This window comes from Aedes albopictus, chromosome 1, assembly GCF_035046485.1.
Source record: "Aedes albopictus strain Foshan chromosome 1, AalbF5, whole genome shotgun sequence".
NCBI lineage: Eukaryota > Metazoa > Arthropoda > Insecta > Diptera > Culicidae > Aedes > Aedes albopictus.
In genome coordinates, this window is record NC_085136.1 from 241,446,582 (window position 1) to 241,467,127 (window position 20,546).

At 38.6% G+C, this 20,546-nt stretch overlaps 1 protein-coding gene across 1 annotated transcript in view; it reads right to left on the reverse strand.

Annotated features, from left to right (window-relative positions):
• LOC109425317 (hamartin) overlaps positions 1 to 17,432 on the reverse strand; it is a 54,191-nt gene extending 36,759 nt beyond the window's left edge. Inside the window, exon 1 of the mRNA XM_029860661.2 lies at positions 16,481 to 17,432. Coding sequence (XP_029716521.2) covers positions 16,481 to 16,574 — 94 coding nt within the window. The 5' untranslated portion in view covers positions 16,575 to 17,432. The remainder of the gene's footprint in view (positions 1 to 16,480) is intronic.
• Positions 17,433 to 20,546: the final 3,114 nt, after the last annotated feature.

Sequence of the window (20,546 nt, forward strand, 5' to 3'; positions counted from 1 at the left end):
CAACACAGAAAAAAATACCTAGATGAATTACTTGAGATATCCCTAGGAAAATACCAAGTAAAAACCCTGAAGGAATCCAGATAGGTGCTTCTGGAAAATCTTTGAAGGAACCTCTGAATGAATGCTAGAGAAATCTCATGAGTATTTCTGTAAGAATTCATAGAGGAATAGGACAGATCGGTGAAGTACTAGATTTGTAGTAATGAGCTGAATTTTAGTATGGTGAGAAGGTCAATTCTCCGTTTCTGCATTGAAATGGTACAAAAAGCGTGGGTATTAGGATTCCTTGCCTAATTTGATGCTGTTTGAGCAAAAGTTTGGGCAACAATGTTGTTGTTTTCTCCATTTCTTGCAACATAAACAACATAGTTATCCAAAGTTTTGCTCAAACAGCATCAAATTAGGCAAGGAATCATAATATCCACGCTTTTTGCACCATTTCATTGCAGAAACGGAGAATTGACCTTCTCACCATACTAAAATTCAGCTCATTACTACAAATCTAGTACTACACCGAACGTGCCCCATTCCTGGCGGAATTTCAGACGGAAAAATCCTTGATAAAAATCTTTGGAAGAATTTCTTAAACTGTCCTTGGGGAATTCGAATAAGATTTCCTGCAAGAATTACAGCACGAAACCCCAAAGAAATCCGTAGAGGAATACCTATAAGAATTCCCAAAGACATCAGTAAAGAGTAAATTCCCGGGTAGAGGTGAATAACAAACCAATAACTAAAGAATAACATATTCTATCATCATATCTAAATTTTCAAATCTTTAGTTTTTTGTGAATAGCTCAGGATGACATATAAATAACAAAATATGCTATCATTGTAAAACTTGTAATTGGCGAGTTATTATTAAATAGTGTAATAACATTATAATAACAAATGTTACTATCATGACTAGACATTACTATCCTGCCACAATATCAAAACAATAACATAATTTACCATCATATTAAAATATGTTATTATTTTGACATTCTTTTTGCTATTATTTTGTTATTACAATGGCAAAATCAGTTATTCTTTAGTTGTTATGTCATAGAAATTTAGCTATTATTTTTGTTATTTTAACTCTTATTTCAAACAAACTGATAGCAAATTTTACCATTCAAACTTTCTATTTTAATGGTTAAATTTGCCCTTTATTTGCCATTTTGCTCTACCCGGGTTTCTTACAAACCCAGATGAATTCCTGAAAGAATCCCAAGAGAAATTAATATACGAATTTCTGAAATTTATGTAAGAAAACTAAGTGGAATTACTAGAGGAATTTTTGGAAAAATATCTGAAGGAATTCCTTAAGGAATGCCTAGACAAATCCATGGGGGAATTTGTAGAGATATCCTTGGAGTAATCCCTAGAGATATCTCTAAAGGAATCTCAGAACGAATTACTTAGAATTTGAAGAAGAATTCTTGCAAAAATCTTTAGGAGTATTTCAGAATGAATGTTTGGAAAAAATAATAGAGGAATTCCAGAAGAAATCTCTAGAGGTTTTTTTTTAGAGAATTCGTGGACAAATCACTGAAGAAATACTAAAGAGATATCCCAGGAGGATTTTTTGCAGGAATTCCTAGAAAAATACTAAGAGAAATTCCCGACTGAATGCCATGAGGAATTCCTAGAGGAACACATGAATGAAATCTCTGAAGGGTTTTTATGGAGAAATTCCTGGAAAAAATCCTCGCAGGAATTGCTTCAAGGATAACAGCATGAATTCCTGAAGAAATCGTAGCAGCAATAGTTTGAGTAATCCCTGGAGACATCTCTCGAAAGAAGTCTCTATATCTGAGAAGATATTGGTTATAAAGATTGAATAGAATAAGAGTATGAGGTTTAGAAATAAGTCAATTCAGGTGAAAAATCCACTTACATTCTGGAGTATATAGCAATAGTTAATGAGCTTTGAATCTTATGACAACAATTTGCATACTACTAGGCTGTACAAATCTTGGCAAAACTAAATCAGATCAAACATTCTACATCAAGTGTAGTAGACCAAACAACTTTTTTATCGTATTTTGCAAAAAATCATGCGATTATGAACATTCCAGACCCTGTATTCTCATTATTCATCCTAGATTCGGAAATTAGAATCGTCCTTCCTTGCTTTTTTCCAATCCCAAGCTATTTAAAGCTAATATGTATCAACATATGTATTGTACATCCATGAACACACCTCTAACGAATGGAGACCGGCACGGTCGTAAATAGCTGTAAACAAAAATGTTTATCAAAAGCAGTTGAAATTTCCTACTCAGGCAAAACTGAGTTTTAAAATACGTGTCAACGTATTGCTTATATATGTCTGTGCCCCTCCCTCTAAGAACCCCATCAACTGCTTCCTCCATCTCCCCACCACAATCCCCAGAGCAGAGGACTTTTTTCGAAAAACAACATCAGGCCGTCTCTTTTGTGTCCCCATCGTCGGCAGGCAGCGGTCGTCCGCTATCTCGCCTCTCGCTTTTGCTATGGTGCGTGCATGCTACACCATGGGGCAAAAACAACCAGAGCTGAGCTTCCCGAGCCGAGCACCACCTACAAGGTTTCATCAGCTCCACCGTTGTTGCGCCTGCTGTCCCCCCATCAGCGCGAAGCCAGCTGTTTTTCTGTCAGATGTGAGGTGAACGCAAAGCAAGTCGGCAGACGAACCATTCGTGAAATAATGGGTGGTGCCCATGAGGAGATGCACGTGCAATTAGCGTGGGTAAAAGTGCAGAGTAAAGGAGAGTAATTTGGTACGTTCAGAGTTCCTTCTGAGATGTTCCATTATAGATTCCTCCTGGAATTGTACAGTAGTTTTCCTCTTTTTTCTTAAAATTCTTCAACGAGTTCCTTCTGGGGTTCTACCAGAAATTCTTTGTGAGAACCATCCGAAAGTTTTATTGGGATTCCATCAGTAGTTCCATCTGAAATTCTTCTAGCAATCCCTGCTGGAATTCGTCCAAGATTGTTTTAGGAGTTTCTACTGGGATACCTACATAAGTTTGTTGTGGAGTTCATGCTGGAGTTCTTTTTTGGGATTCCCGTGGGTATGCTTGGTGACACTAACTGCAAAGCCACGAAGCCATTTCTTAGTTCATGGATTCCTTCAAGAGCTTTTGCTGCATTTCTTCAAGAATTGTGTATGAAATTTCTCCATGATTTCCTACTGGGATTCATCAAAAAGTTCCTTCTGACTTCATTCTGAAAAAAGGAGTTACTTCTGGAAGCCCTCTATAAGAGTTACTTCTGAGATTTCTTCTTGATTTCATTTTTGGAATCCAGAGGTCCAGGAGTTTCAGAAGAAATCCCAAAATCAAAATTCCTGATTGATGGTTGGCTTTTCGGGCCCGTATGAAGTTGATCACCAATATTAACTTCTTTTCCCGATCAGCCTAGATAGCTTTGTAGTGTCGGTAGCGGTTGGTTCAACTGGCTAAGAATAGCGCTACGGACCGCCTGTTCCAGTGGTAGGAGTCCACTAATCAGGTGACCCCTAATTCAAAGTGTTATGCGGCTCTACGCTTACCGTGCCTAGGAATGAATGGTTAAGGGGGTCTTATAAAAACCTAATCGCAAACGGAGCCTGTGGAAGACCAGGGCACCCTCCACAGTATTTGCCCTTACTGTGCTAACCGGAGCAATATCGCGGTGGACCTTGTGTTTCTTCGAGACAATCAGCTGCCCTTCTTCAATTTCATACTTGAGGCTAAATAAGGGTGGGATTATGAAGATGCTATTAATTAGTTTAAATTTTCACCTAGGGTTCATTCATAAATATCATAACGCCAAAATTGGCCTTTTTTGACACCCACCCACCCCTTCGTAACATTTTTTATATGGGAAGAAACATTTTTTGTTCGAGCTGTAACACCATGAAGTACAACCACCCACCCCCTCCAGCGTTATGACATTTGTGAACAAGCCCCTATATGGTTTTGCATTATGCGTTTTACACAGTGTATTCTGTGCATCCTCGCCTTTGGCGCCTCTGGCTTTATTATTGCTGTTTTTTTTTTGTGTTGTGATTGTTAAGAGTTTAATCTTGCCTAGTTTGGGTAGTTGCTGAACAGCAACGATTAATCTTTGTAGACTAATGCAAAATGGTACAGCCCAAGTGGCGTTAGTCCAAGAACCTTACTTTCGTAAAGGGAATTTCTATCTAGGAAACCTTGTGAATCCGGTGTTTGCTACTTTCAGTAAAAATTAAATGCAAACTTACGTGTCATGCCTCGAGCATATGTGCTAGTCGACAACGCAATCGTTGCTACACTTATCTCTGAATTAACTACCAGAGATGTATGTGCTATCCCAATCGATGTATCTGTTGGAAACCTCAACAGGAAATACGTCTATTGTTCGGTGTGTTTACCGCATGATGAACCATCCCCTACAGATGCATTCAAACAAGTAATCGCATACTGCACTTCAAAAGGTCTTCCGCTAATTGTTGGCAGTGATGCTGCTCACCATATCATCTAGGGCAGCTCAGACATTAACTTGAGAGGCTCCAGTTTATGGAGTACTTAAGTAGTACAGATCTTGCATTGCTTAAGGCAACCGCCCAACCTTCATGGTGTCTGCTAGAGAGGAAGTGTTAGATATAACGCTTTACTCTAGTATAACACAAGTTTACAAAATAAAACGAAAGTCGTGAACTTCTGTCAACGACCAAAATTTTTGAAGCACAATTTAGTGCTGATTTCGAATCCGACCTTCAAAAAATTTTAAGTAGAACAGTTTTTGAGTTTTAGCTCAATATCGAGTTTTGCAACTTTTCAAAATATGTAATTTACTAAAATTCAAATATATTGCGTTTTGTTCAACCAATTTTAAATTTTTTTCCATAAATTAAAAGCTGAATACAATACCATTCGATCATCTGAATACAGCTTTTTCATCAGATTGATGAAATTCAAGATATTGGCGAGTTTTAGGGACGATCTTCTTAAATTTTAGCAATATTCTCAAAATTTTTTGAAGAAATGTATTTTTTTCAATAAGAAAAAACCAACTTAAAAATTCGTTCTCGACGTTTATTTGACATATCATATGTAGGCGAGTTTCAGTAAAAAATTCAGCTCAATCGGAGCATTGATTACGGAGAATGAGATGTGTGAAGTGAGCGACGTTGCTTAAAAATAGAACAAAAATCGATTTCAAATCATCAACCTTGTATGGAAAGTCGAAAAAATTTCCGCTCTACTGTAATTTTTTTCTTTCGCGTTTTTGAACTCAGGGCATGATTCTACACCAAAAACGATCATCAGCTTACCGAGTTCAAAAATGCTGTAAACTAGTGTAACTAGTCACGAGCTGACCGATTGGCATGTGTCAGAAGAAGAATCTTTATCTGACCATCGCTACTTCTTTTTTGAACATTTAAATATTACTTCGCAAACATTGCGTTTCAGGAATCCTCTGTCAACAAACTGGGATCTTTTTACTGATTTAGCTGCGGCCAAATTTCATGGATACTCACCATCCATTAACACTCCATTTAGATTTAGATCATGCCGACCTTCATCATGGAAGCTTTTGAAGAAGCATGCCCTCTGCGGTCTGTGAAGATCACAAGAGGAACCCTTTGGTGGAACTCTGATCTGGCAAAACTCAGGAAACAATGTAGAAAGGGTTGGAACAGACGACGTTAGGCTGGTTCTGAGGCTTTCAGGTCGGCTCGCAAGACCTACAGGAAAGCTCTCCGGTCTGCTGAACGATCCGGCTGGAAAAACCTTTGTACAAATGTTTCCAGTTTCAGTAAAGTCAGTCGGTTAGGATTTCCAAGTGAAAGAACTTCGTTTGCCAAATGGCGATCTGACTTCCTCTGACGAGGAAGTTCTGGAATGCTTATTCAGCACACACTTCCCTGGGTGTGTGGATATTACATCTTCGGATGAACCTGATGTCTTTTCTTGTAGTTATGATTCCCTGGCCTCGGCTCGGAGTATTGTAATTATAGAATCGATTGAGTGGGCACTTAATAGTTTTGCTCCTTTCAAATCTCCTGGAACAGATGGGATTCATCCGATTTTGCTTCAGAAGGGATTTGATTATTTCAAACATGTTTTGAAAAAAATACTTGTTTGCAGTTTTGCTACAGGGTATATTCCCAAATCTTGGCGGGAAATTACTGTAAAGTTCATTCCGAAAGTGGGTCGTGCGTCGTATGAAGAAGCAAAGAGTTTCAGATCTATCAGTTTGACCTCGTTTGTTCTGAAATGCTTAGAACGCATTGTGGATCATCACATCCGTGATGTTCATCTGGCCAACGTGCCTCTTCATGTGAACCAACATGCCTACTAATCTGGTAAGTCCACTGTGAACGGGGATGAAACAGCCTCGGGCTGAATTTCCCCATAATAAAAAGTCAATAATAATAATAATAATAGTCCACTGTGACTCTTTTACACAAGGTTGTTTACGATATCGAGAAAGCATTTGCATAAAAGCAATCTTTTTTGGGTGGTTTCTTAGATGTCGAGGGTCCTTACGATGCCATATTGAAAGACGCACGGGGTCATGGTATATCTCCAATGATTTCCAATTGGATTCACCAAATGCTCAAAAACCGACATCTCTTCTCGATATTGCGTCAAGCGGCGATTATGAAATTGAGTGTTTGTGGATGCTCCCAAGGGGGAGTCTTATCACCACTTTTGTGGATTCTCGTAGCAGATACGCTATTGAGGCAACTCAATTATAGCGGTTTTCCTACTTATGGTTTTGTCGACGACTACCTAAGATTGTTAGTCGGTATGTTCATCAGCACCCTTTTCGACCTGATGCAAAATGCTCTTCAGGTAGTTGTGGGTTGGTGTCGCCAATATGGCCTTTCGGTTAATCCGAACAAAACATCTCTTGTTATTTTCACGGAAAAGCGAAACCGTAATGGTGTTAGACCTTTACGTCTAGTACGTTGGAGTCATTCTTAATTCCAAGCTCTACTGGACACCTCACAAAGAGTTCAGAATCAAGAAAGCTTGTATGGCTTGTCGGACAATGCCGGCGAACCTTTGGTAGAACTTGGGGCACATAACATAAGTGGAACTGCATGGTCAGAGCGAAGGAAAAATTGATATCCTTTTCCAGCACGCGAAACTGTATCTTCCATAAAAGGCGTCGAACTGTCACTTATTTTGGTAAAAAAAGAACATCTGATCCAACCAGTATTCCAGTTTTGGCAAAGAATACAGGAACGAAGATTGGCATCTGAGATATGCGCAAAACTAGCTCCTGGAAATCCACTTATTCATGTTGTCATAAATTCATTGAAATCTTCGAAATAAAACATCCGCGCTCCATATATCGATCTGCCTTTATATTTAAAGCCATGAAACGTACTTTCGACTTGAGTTTACAAAGTTTTATTACAATTTATTGCCCGTTGTGAAGATTTATAGATTCCGACGCAAATAAATGATTAGGCTCATTTTCAGCGTAGGTGCGTTATAAATATTTATTTACAATGCAAAACTATCACCAAATGTGTACCTAACAACACAGCGTAAAGTATTCACCAGAACGCGGTCTGGTTTTATATCTGTGGGCCCACGCAAGAAAAATCCACGCAACTAATTTTCGCGCAGGAGTCTAAACAGGTGGAATCTCCGCAATATGTCCTATTTTAGATCTCCACGTGCTGCCAGTCTAGATCTATGAGGTCTTTGTTTTACTTCACAGCAATGAAAAATGGTATACATGCTGAAAAATAGTATGGCAATAATGTTATAATGCATTTGACATTTCGATGCCCTGTATACCAGTGTACGAACTCGGAAAGGCATCAACTTTTTGAGCCAGAGTTCCACTTATGTTATGTGGGTGAAATCTCACTAGAGGAGTTTAAATTTGTATTTTGGACAGTAGTAAGTGAATTTTGGATGTCTAATTGTACCGCGGAAGCTTTAAGGATAGATGCAGAAGGTAAGAATTGCCATTTTGCTGTGTGAGTACAACTTAATGCTTGAATTTATTGTTATTGCAGGCGCCACGCGAACACCATTGCAACGAGCTACATAAGCATGATACACAACAATGCGTGACGTTTTTCAAGTGCCAAAATTATTATTATATAATGCCAAAATGAAATAAATTATCGAGAAATTGATGTTGAATTTATGATAATTGTCTGAAAATCACTAAGCAAGATTCCAACCATTGAAAAAGAAGCTAGTTTTTCGAGCAGTTCGTTTTGTTTCAAATTACTGATTACTCGGCATTTCACGGTTTGTTTTTATATGTTTTGCCGAGCAGACAGCCAAACTTTTGCCGAGATTTTCAGCAACCTTTGACATTTTGTCAAAATGTAGGATTACCGAGTGCTCAGTAATTTGAACTTTTGCCGAAATGATTGCTGAGCACTCGGCTGTGCAAATCTCGGCAATTATTTTGCCGAGATTCGGCAGATGAAACTAAGTGTGTACGCTTATGCGTTAGTACCCTCTTCCAGGGCATTTTTTCATATTTCCGTACCTATCCCTCAGTGGCGTCTCGTAACCTCACTTTTTACCTGTTCAACGACCCTAAAAGTTGCATTTGCGGAGAATTCAGGATCCAAATCAAATTAAAAATGGGCGGAAACGGTTATTCTCGTCATTTGCTACAAATTACACGCCAATTTATTGCGAAAAATCAAGAATTTGCATTTGTTGAACAGGTAGAGTTGAGGTTAGGGAATCGCCACTGCTATCCCTATCCCCATTTTCATCCTTATTTCTCGGATACTTTTTCAAAACGACGCATCAACATAGGATTTGCGTGTATTATACGTCGTTTTGAAAAAGTATCCGAGATTTTCTTCCTTTTCCACAGGTAGATGATGAAGTAGGCTTTTTTTTGGCAATGACACAAATATCCTAAATGGAGAATAACGTGCCTCTGGAGCCGGCCTTCTGATACCTGGAGATTAAAATCGACAGACACGTAAATCTTGCAAAACATTTCGAGAATGTCAAAGAAGCAGGTTAAAAATAATTCGCACAAAAAGCGAGCGTCATGAGCATTGTAATAGGCACACTATACATCGAGTGGCTTTGTAGCTTGGAGGAATAGAAGCACCCGTCTAGCAAGTTGGAAGTCGTGGCTTCGATTCCCACCAGAGTACGTGGATTTTTTAACGCAATTTAAATTTCATTTTAATCATCAAATGCGTATTTCTGTTTATTATATCAATGTAAAAGCATTTCAACATTATTGAACAAATCTTGTGTTACGATCGCGATAAAGGAGACAAATTACTTATTTTTTTAGGAAATTTTTAATTGTACGAAAGCACATAATTTAATAACATAATTAAAGCTTAACTTTACAAAACACCGTATGTCGCAAATGTAAACAAATCGAGGTTTTGATGCAAATGCATACAGTGATACGAAATCTGTGTGTAGAGTTTCTTCTTCTCGTCAATTGACATTCCAAAAGTTGAAAACAATTAAACTTTAAAACACCTTATGTAACAGTATATTGGAACCAGTATTTTTGTTACATAAGGTAGTAATACTACAACACCCTATCTACCATTTTGATGGTATCAAAGCAAACTGCGACATACGGTCTTTTGGAGTCACCTTTTTCTAGAGCTTGAAGGAACCACAGTAAGTACCGCTTTCCCGCCACTGCGTATTTCTACCTAGTGTATGATGCATGTGACCATAATTCAATTGCTGACTGCACAACGCAGATGCGGATTTCAATACCATCTTCAGAGTCAACAATGTACCACAAATACCGTATGTACCAAACGAAAGAGAAAATACCCTATCTAACAGTTTCACTTATTTAAACGAAAATCATCCGAAAATAAATACCAGATCCCTCATTTGAGTTTTATGTTATACAATTAATAGGTCTGAAGCTTTGTAGGGATAAAAACACTTATTACGATTTCATAGAAAAATTCAAAATTTTGGAGGTGATTTTCTCAGATCAATGCGATTGTTACATACGGTGTTTTGTAAAGTTAGGCTTGAGTTTATATAATAATAATTAGATATAGTGGTAAAACGGCCATTATGTGGAAATCATCTTTATTAAAGACAAAAAATAGGGTTAGTGGACCCCTTAGTAACTGAAATTTGTTCTGATTATAAAAGCAATATGATATCATAATTAAATTGTCTTCACCAATGGTTGCGCAACAAGTTCTATATCTTTCCTACATATTTTCATTTAGGGAGGGGTAATGGCTGAATAGTCTTTGCTGACCATATAAACGCCATGGGATAGGAAAAGGGTATTTTGGTGTGGGATTACTAATCCTAATAGGGTGTTAGTACAGACTTGACGATATCAATGCTATTCAGATGCAAAATAATTTTAGGGCTCAATAATGAATCGCATACCTTCCAAAACAAACAAAAAACAATAATCCATAAAATGCCAAGCAAGTCGCAGACATCAAAAGCGCCCGATTGTTTTTTTTTTTTTGTCAATCATAACAAACGGACACTCCTACCCTCTCCGACTCGCCAGTCACCACGGAAAAAATGTCCCTTCAGTTCCGGAAAATATATTATTCCCAATTAAGCCTTTAATCAAAATGTCCGCGTGGTCTTGTAGTACCCCTACTAGGTAAGAATCAGTCATTGCCATACATATTAAATGCTAGACATGACCCCTTTTACATATGCATTTGCATATGTAAAAGCTTTGCAAATGTGACTTTCCTATTAGGCAATTCTCTAAACTCATGTTTGTCTTCAAAATCTTGTCAAGCATAGAAAATTGTAGTTAATAAATAACACATTACAAGGTTCGAATTCCCATAGAATAAGATCATTCATTCGCAGTACAACACCATAGAAGATAATATAACATTGGCTGATTACAGTACAAATGCGAAAAATCTCCCTTTTCCCCCTATCCGCAACCCGGGGACGCGCCCTGTTGGATTTCAAAAGCCTCGGAGAATATTACAAGCCTTCAATGGCATTCCCACACACTAACCCACATTGCCCATTCAGGAGTCTGACTGGCCCTATTACCTTCCCTCAGTTTGTAATATTCTAACCAACTTGGAATTATATTTTCCCGACACATAAATGACTTCGACAAATGTTCGATATACTAGGCAGCGGCATATGATCAGTATAACTATATCAGATGACTTGAAGATCTGATTTTTATAGAATTGTTTACCATTGATTATACATTCAGCTATTCCAATCATTACTGCAAAGCACATCGGCTACATGCCTGAATTCTAAGCTTCCTGGAAGATATAATCCAAGCCCGGAGTGTTCCCCCTTCTGAGATCCTTGCAGCAATACCTTCAGAGAATCCTCCTGGAATTTCACTAGGCTACCTTCAGGAACTCCTACCGGGATTCCTGAAGGAACTCCTTCCGGGTTTGCTTTAGGAGTTTCTTATGGAATTCTCCAAGGAGTTTGTTTTGAAATTTTCGCAGATCTTACCAATGGGAGTCCTCCCGCAGATGATTTCGAAATCCTTCATGAAGATGTTGTTATTGGAATTCATACGAAATTACTCCTGGAGATCTGTATGAAATTCTCCCATAAATCCCCCATGGAATTTTCATTTCATTTTCATTTTGCAGCAGTTGGTGGGGCAATAAGAGCGCAAGTCAATCCAATGCCGAAGATCAAGGAGGGGTAATGGCCGTAATAGTCCGTGCGGACCACATGAACACCATCGGAAGGGTAATGGTATAGGTTGGGGAAAGGTATTGGACTAGACTTGAGACACAATAATGCAAATACGGTAGAAAGTGTGAAATTGGTTTCTGTAGTAAGGTTCATGTTGTATGTTAGGTCCTTGTCAATTTGTCAGTTAGTTGCCTTAGATTCCCAATCTTAGGTAGTGTTACTGTTTTGCCCCATATCAAATATGTAATCTGTACTCTATTGAAGTGTTATATCATTATGTGTTATATCATTATGTCAGTAATTGCTGGTCACAATTTTTTTGCGTTATTTATTGCAGGTTATTATTTATGATAAGTAGTAGTTTTCGTCCAAAATGTCCAAACTAATTGGTATCATTGATAACGCATTAGCTTCAAAACTAATAAACATTTGCACTTAACAGGATTTGCTCCTAGATCCTGGCAATATACGGCTAAATCTTCGAATTGTTTTGTCAGTCATACTAGTTTTTCTTGTAGAAAACATGTCATACTCCCTCACTTTTCATATAATACGAACATTTAAAAGCGTAAAAATACCTTCTTTGTCATACATAAGTAATGTTGTCCAGCTTAGTCAGAGAAGTAGATAATCAGTTTTCGTCGAGTCGAGACGCATTGACCTCAACAAAGCATCTTAAGTTATTGATCACGCGTTAGCTTCGGAACTATAAGCACAATTAAGTGTTGCAACTCGGGCCGGGAGTTAGTACGGACTTGACAATATCAATGCTATTCCACAAATTTGCAAAAAAGAGAATTAGAGCTTTTGAAAAGAAGAAAACTACTTAAAACTAGTTATTCATTCGTACGCGTAACGCTAGTAAACTTTTCATTTACAATGCGAAAAAACAAAGTACAATTTCCCATCCACTTAGTTTCCTGATAAATTCTTGTTTCCCGCCGTATGTTAGTTATTTACCTTTGCACGTCTAGAATTCAGGTTCCACGGAGAGTATTTTACATTTGTTTACTTACATATGTCGATGATACTTCCCCCATAGATTGTGTTTGTTAACTTCTGGTTGTCTTTCGAAGATCTTCCATATGTTAATCTGAAAAAAGCTTGTGCTCATGCACCGTTCATGTTCCGCAAGGATGCGAACCATGCAACATTTTGTAGAGACAAACAAAGAAGGAAAAATTGATTAGTAATTATTATATGTATAGTGTACAATAGCAGTAGTGAATAATAGCAGTAGCTGTTTTAGTATTGGTGTGTATGTGATCGAACAAGAAAAAAAGTCACGAATTTCAATCATAATTTAATGTATTTGAAGAATAATATTAATAATATTTCCAAGAAAATAAAATATTTTGTATTTGCAGCATAGCTGGGCCTTTAAAAATTTCAACATTTGATTAGGATGCCGAACTATCTGGGCAGTGGTAACCATCTTGGGCATCCCCCTGTCACAACCCAATCATCATCGAACCAACTGACCCAAATTCCCGTGCTCGGGTAGATAATGCAAGTATCTCACCGCGCAAAAGAAATATGGTCAACCAGTCGAACCGGCCGAGCAACAGCAGAAAAAAGCCCAAAATAGAGGCCCCTCCCTAATGATCCAACTATCCTATATCGACTAATTATTTCCTCAATGTGGTCCACGTCGTCTCGCAGTCATGTGTAGCTATACTTTTACTTAAACTTTATGACTAAATATTGAAACTAATAAATACAGTAATGAAAACAATGTTGAAATGAGTACAAATCTGTATTACAAATGATTTAATATTTAAGTTTTTTTTTAACATTTATTCGCTTTATTAACTTCAATTTTGACTGCGAGACGATGGAAGGTGATTCATACAAGAACGCTTATCGGATGGCACTTTATCCGATGAAGTCAGTCAAAGTATAATTCCCCTTCCTTTGCTTAAATCCGCCACCCAAAGCACGCACCCAGTCGGCCATTGAGGAAGCCGTTGACTATTGGATCGAATTATCCTGGGACATAAGTGGCTTTGATGGTCACTCCTGTCGCACCCATTAATCTAATGTTATTATATCAGTAAAAATACAATAAAGTAATAAAGAAATATGTTGTAACAACACTAGCAACAACTGAAACAAGAGGGCCCTCAGCAGACACTCTTCCCTAGACAATATTGATCCAAAGCCCAGGGATAAATCCCCCATGGAATTATTCCAAAACATCCTTCCGGATCCTCCAATAATTCCCTCACATTTTTTCAGGAATTCCTCGTGAGAATCCCAAAAAAAAACAACTGAAGACATTCCGAAGGGAACTAAAATAATAAATACGCCAATATAAACCCCTGCAGTATCTTCAAGATGAATCTTATAATGAACTCCTGGAGGAATATCAGAAGGAATTCCTGAAAGAATGTCAGAACGACTGCCTAGAGAAATACCGTAAAGAGTACCTGGAAGAATCCGGGAACTCCTAGAAGAATCGCTACTGGAAAAATTCCAGATGGAACCTCTTAACGCATCTCAGAAAAAATACTCAGAATCCAGATTAAACCCCTGATAGAAGATTTTTCCTTGCGAATTATTGTAGGAGCTCTGGAATAAACTGGAGAAGCAACGGAAGGAATCCCTGGATAAATCTCAGAAGGATTCTTAGATAAATCCAGAAACTCTTGAGGAATTCTAGATAGGGTTTTTGAAAGACTCCTGGAAAGAACTCCTGGAAGAATCCCAGAGCCAATTTCTGAAGGAATCCCAAATAAACCTCTGAAAGAATTTCAAGAAGATCTCTCTCAGATACATCGAAAGGAACTCCTGAAGGAATCCTGGGATACTTTTCTGGGGAAATTGCGAAAGAAATTCCTGAAGGAACCCCGAAAGGAATTGGGTTTTTAAATTAAGAAAAATGTATCGATTTTATAATTTTATACGAAAGAGCACCTTTTTCTGAGCCACTATGATTTTTTTCAGATTTTTAGAACTTTATTTTGATACCTAAAATCAATTTCAAAGAGATTTCTTGAAATCACCTTTTGACAGCTAGGTAACTGTTTGACAGCTCCACCCAGTACAAAATGCGACGAGGGGTGATTCGACAAATCGCTCCCATACAAACTTCAAATTGATTTTAAAATAGGTTCCCGGTCACCAAAATTCATGAAAATTTGGATTTCGGCTCAGTTTCGCATGCAGATTCAGAATATGGATTTATCTCAACACCGCTAAAGAAGCCAATTCAATCACTAACAATTATCATTTTTTCAACTACAAATTATTAAGTACTGTGCGAACAAAGGACCTGACCATACAAATAGTTGAAACAGTAAAATCTCGACCACCACTCCACTAAGATATGTTGCCCTTTTTCTTCTCGTGATCGGCACGTTCACAACAGGTACACTCCCGTTCAAAAGTTTGGGTTCACCCCCTCAAAAACATGTCATTTTTTTAGGCCCATATCTCCGCCAATTTGCGTCCGATTTCAAAACCCTAGGTTTCATTCAAAAGATAATAAGTCAAAGAAACTTTGAACATCATTTAAAAGAAACTTTTTCAAAAAAATTTGTATGTAAACTTAACCCAAAGTTGCCAAATTTTCTAAAAAATGAATATAAACTTACGGCAGTGTCGCTGGAAATTGGGTCGTCCAAATTTTAAGATGAGATCGGTAATATGATCCATTTTCTATTAACTTTCAACTGCTTTTTACAGAACTTAGCTAAAAAATCTAGAAAAAAATTTATTAAGTGAATTAATCCTTGATGTCATCGACCAAAAGTTTGGGGTCACCCCTCAATATGATGTATCGGTCAAAAGTTTGGGGTCACTTTCGTAAAACATGGAAAAGTGATTTGGTGATATCTTCGTCATCTATAGTTCAATTTTTATTATTTTTGGCTCATTTCAAAGATAATTAACTAAATTTACGTTTGATGTCTTCAACTTAACGTATTTAACGATTTTTGTATATAAAAATGTTATGTAAAGTTATCACATTTTACGACGCTTCAAAAAATGAGGCAACTTTACGTTAAGTTTTAGTATGTAAATTTCAACAAATATGTGTGGTTCATTGTCTATGCAGTAAGTATCATTCATTTTGTTTCAAATAAGCCAAGAAGAATTAAAATTGAATGAAAGATGACAAAGCTATCAACAAATCACTTTTTCATGTTTTACGAAAGTGTCCCTAAACTTTTGGCCGATACAGCATTTGAGGGGTGACCCCAAACTTTTGGTCGATGACATCAAGGATTAATTTACTTAATAACTTTTTTTCTAGATTTTTAAGCTAAGTTCTGTAAAAAGCAGTTGAAAGCTAATAGAAAATGGGTCATACTACCGCTCTCATCTTAAAATTTGGTCGACCCAACTTCCAGCGACAATGCCGTAAGTTTATATTCATTTTTTAGAAAATTTGGCAAGTTTGGGTTAAGTTTACATACAAAATTTTTTGAAAAAGTTTCTTTTAAATCATGTTCAAAGTTTCTTTGACTTATTATCTTTTGAATGAAACCTAGGGTTTTGAAATCGGACGCAAATTGGCGGAGATGTGGGCCTAAAAAAATGACATGTTTTTGAGGGGGTGACCCCAAACTTTTGAACGGGAGTGTAGGTATTGGCAATAAATGTGTTCCTGGTTAGATGTAAATCAGAAATATGTAAATACTTTTGATAAAAAATTCTACTAAGAAGATATTGTTTAGACCGTTCCAACTATTCAATTTTAAAAATAATTTCAAGGTCATACGATATGAATCCCATGACCATTCACATTTAACCCTTCTTCCTTTGCGCCTCATCATCTCGCAAGTGATGAAAATCCCGAAATTGTGAGGTTAATTTCGGCCATTAAAACTCCCAAAGCAACCCACCATATAATATTAGGACATCCAAATTGTACTTACTACTAGCGAACAGCTCGTTGAACCGTTTCTTGGCCTCATTCACCAGGGTTGGGTTGTTGGACTCCAGGTCGGAGAACAGCTTTGCCGCATCCATGATCAATCTCCGATGGGACGTCTTCTACCGATATTCTTGAGCTAGTTTACACTTCCAACACAACAACACTGAGCTGTCGTCGCAATACGTTCCGCTTAACTATTTATCCCTTCCGGCTGTTCTCCCGGCAGGAAGTTTCTCCGTTTCCTGACTTTCCCCTACTTTGTCTTCGACTTCGTCGTTTAGCTTTCCTCCTTTTCTGCAGTTCTATCATACTTCTTTTCGACCTCCTTAGCCCAGCTTCTGGTCCGAGATTCAGCCCGAAGATCCAAATCAAATCCACACCACAGACGGTCAGCATGCAATATCACCATCAGAAACTAGCACTCCCCCATCGACTCATTGAAATAAATGCATTCAGGAAGATTCAGCGGAGATCGTTCAGGGATAATCGTGTCACAGCACGCAGTACAGATAGAAAAACAACACTACACTGCTGCTTCATCCGTCGGTCCGCCCCTTTGCCCACTGTCACTGCCACCCTACCGCCGCGCCCCACTTTTCGCGTTTTCTGCACTCGTTTGCCTTCTGGTACTTTTTCTGCTATCGACGACGAAGTTCTTTCTTCCGTCCGCCCCTACGGAACCACCTGCTTCCTGCCTTTAATCCCACCCCCGCACCAAAGTTAAAACCATACACCACAAAAACACAACAATAAGCAAACGCGTTCGCTCGAGATAAAAAGAAAGATTTTCCCGTACGGATTCAATCTTCCATTAGTGCTGCTACTGCAGTTCATATTCCTTCAGTCCATTATTCCACCACTCTGCACACACAACGCAATCCGATCCGAAACTCGTTCCGTCCGTCCGTCCGTCCATCAATCTGATCGAACTTCTCGCGCACGACTGCGAGTGCTGGCGGTTTTACACTGCCAGTTTTGTGTTGTCAAAGTTGACAACCCGCACACCGCCAGCTGTCAGAAAACTGTGTGCGCGTGGTACGCAGTTTTTGAACAAGCCCCAGCACGCTCGTTCAAAACCACACTGGGTAACGAAATAAAAGCCGGTGCGTGCCAGGGGGTGAGAAACTCGGCACACTTCATATGATATATATTTTGTGCCAAATGTGCCGGTGATGTGCCGAACGTGCCGAAGTGTGCCAGCGTGCTGGCAGTCATGCTGTCAGTTGATCAAATTGCTTTTTGTGTATCTGGCAACCTTTCGCTTGGTTTGTTTCTGATTCTTGCAACTTCTGTAATCAATATTTAACCGATTCAAAAGCATGCTTGCATGAGTTTGCAATCCCCTGTGCTCGCATAGATCCGAACCACAATAAAACATCAAGCAATATGGTGTACATTCCATTTCCAACCATATCCAATATAGTACCCTCGACCATAATCGCACCATACCTGGATAAAGTTTTGAAAGTAATGGTTAATGTTTTTGGAGATCCGACCATACCCATAACGGGTCGTTAAGAATGTTTACCGTTCCAAAACCGATTTTTTCTCATATAAAATTCGTAAGGCGAACCTCGAGGCGAACATAAAGAAACCATTTTTAATACGGTTGAAAAATCCATTGCTGTGAAACGACCAAATGGTGCGGGTATAGTTCTACAATATCATGATACAGTAGGGAGTATGGTTTGAATTCTAATTTTCTTGTATTAATATTAGTAAAATAAATGAATTCAACAGTTGTCTCTCGTTATGTTCGTTTATTTAAGAGTCTTATCTATCACATAATATTAGTGCACTTAGAAAAGACATTCAAACTCATTCACTGAATTCACCTCGAAAACCACCACCGTCCTCCGGTTCCATATACGGACCTATGCGCTGGGACGAAACGCACACTGTATGAGATGTAAACATTTCAAACGGCTGGTCGGGCAGCTGAAGCATTTCATCCTCATCGAATTCCTGGTTCCGGGCACTTTGTGCCGAGTTTCCCACCCCCTGGGTTCTCCTATCTTTTGAGCTTGATTTGGTTAATATGTAGTATTATGCGTTGCGCGAAAATTTGTACGCGCAAGCGCCCATACATCTCCGCCTGTAAGAAAAATCGTTTTGGTGTTTTCGGCGCAGTATTCCTTGGCCAATTCGCGCACTTATTGTAGAAGACACCATAACGATTAAACATACCAGCGGAGGTCTATTAGCGATTTTGCACCTTTTTCGCTCTCTATTTTCTTGCAACGGGTAATACAATTTAAAATCAATAAAAGTTAAATTTTTTTCCTCCCTTTTTTTAAAACATGGTTTTTTTTTTAACAAAAACAACAACAATGCAATTCCCAGGGGGTGGGAAACTCGGCACAAATTGCCCGGCACACTCGCCGGCACATTAATGACACTGGCTGTCATCAAACTGGCAGCACTTTTTTTTAAAATGTTTTTCTTTCTGGAGGAGAAAGAAAATGAAGAAGAAAGTAACGAAAACAACTTTTCTCCATACTTTGGAAAAAAATGCAACTGGTATTGACGAACAAACGCAAAGCTAAATTGCGCAGGTGGCGCTTTTCTAAAACAGTGAATTACGAATTCTGGACTGAATTACTAATGATGCAAATGGAAGAAAAGTGAAATTATTGCAGATTCTCATAACTTCCATGCAATGTATTGACCAGAAATATGTTATTTTTGCTTCCAAAGTTGAAAATTTTGCTTTACCTAACCTCACATTTGATCGCCAATCGAATGTTTTTGAAGCTCGAAAGCTGCATTTTTTTTAGCTGTGTCTAATGGGAGGCGCCTGGAGATGCGTAACAGGAATGAGGACCAGGATGAGGACTAAGCGCTGGATTTCTTAGCAGTAGCAGCAGCATCAAGATCAAGTCTTCCTGATTTTATTATGCGTTGCGCGAAAATTTGTACGCGCAAGCGCCCATACATCTCCGCCTGTAAGAAAAATCGTTTTGGTGTTTTCGGCGCAGTATTCCTTGGCCAATTCGCGCACTTATTGTAGAAGACACCATAACGATTAAACATACCAGCGGAGGTCTATTAGCGATTTTGCACCTTTTTCGCTCTCTATTTTCTTGCAACGGGTAATACTGAAACAAGCGCAGCCCCTGGCGCAGCTAGTGGGGGTTTCCTACGGTACTGATATTTATTCGGCGGAGTAAATTTTTGCCAAAAACATATTCTTTCAAATACCAGCAAGATCGCAGCATAATCAGGGGATTGCAAACTCATGCAAGCATGCTTTTGAATCGGTTAAATATTGATTAAAGAAGTTGCAAGAATCAGAAACAAACCAAGCGAAAGGTTGCCAGATACACAAAAAGCAATTTGATCAACTGACAGCATGACTGCCAGCACGCTGGCACACTTCGGCACGTTCGGCACATCACCGGCACATTTGGCACAAAATATATATCATATGAAGTGTGCCGAGTTTCTCACCCCCTGGCTCAAAATAAACTTCACAGACCGCTGCCAATCAGCGATTTTTTGGGTATGATTACGAAGAATAAGGAACACATCAAAGCGAAATCAAAAAAGAGAAAGCACAGACAAACAGACGTAACTCTTAGAGGAAATTCATCAAAAACTTTCGGCCGGTGTCATTTTCATGAGCACACTGCCACCTGTTGGTAGAACCGCGCGCGACTCTGTCGGCCATGATGGATTTCGATTTGACGTTTCGCTGACACGCACACTATTGCTGTGTGCATTCAAAATGCAAATATCAAATGCGGGAGCACCAAATGCGGTAAGATTTTCTAACAAGTAACCCGATGTCAGTGAGAGCTTTCGAATCCTAGGTTGGCGGTGATATTGGCTATGGTTGCTACGTTGCCTTTGGTAACATGTGTTACCGCGTTTGAAGCGCATTTGGGCACCGTTTGCATCTTGAACGCACACAGCAATACTACACAAATTGCACAAAATTCGTTTTCATCATTCAGCAACGTGTACACTGGCAAACGTCAAAGCGAACGAACACTAGCGCATCTGGTGGAATGATCGCGCAAAACAAATAAAATTTGAATTGATCGTTAAATGCATGTGCCAAGCCG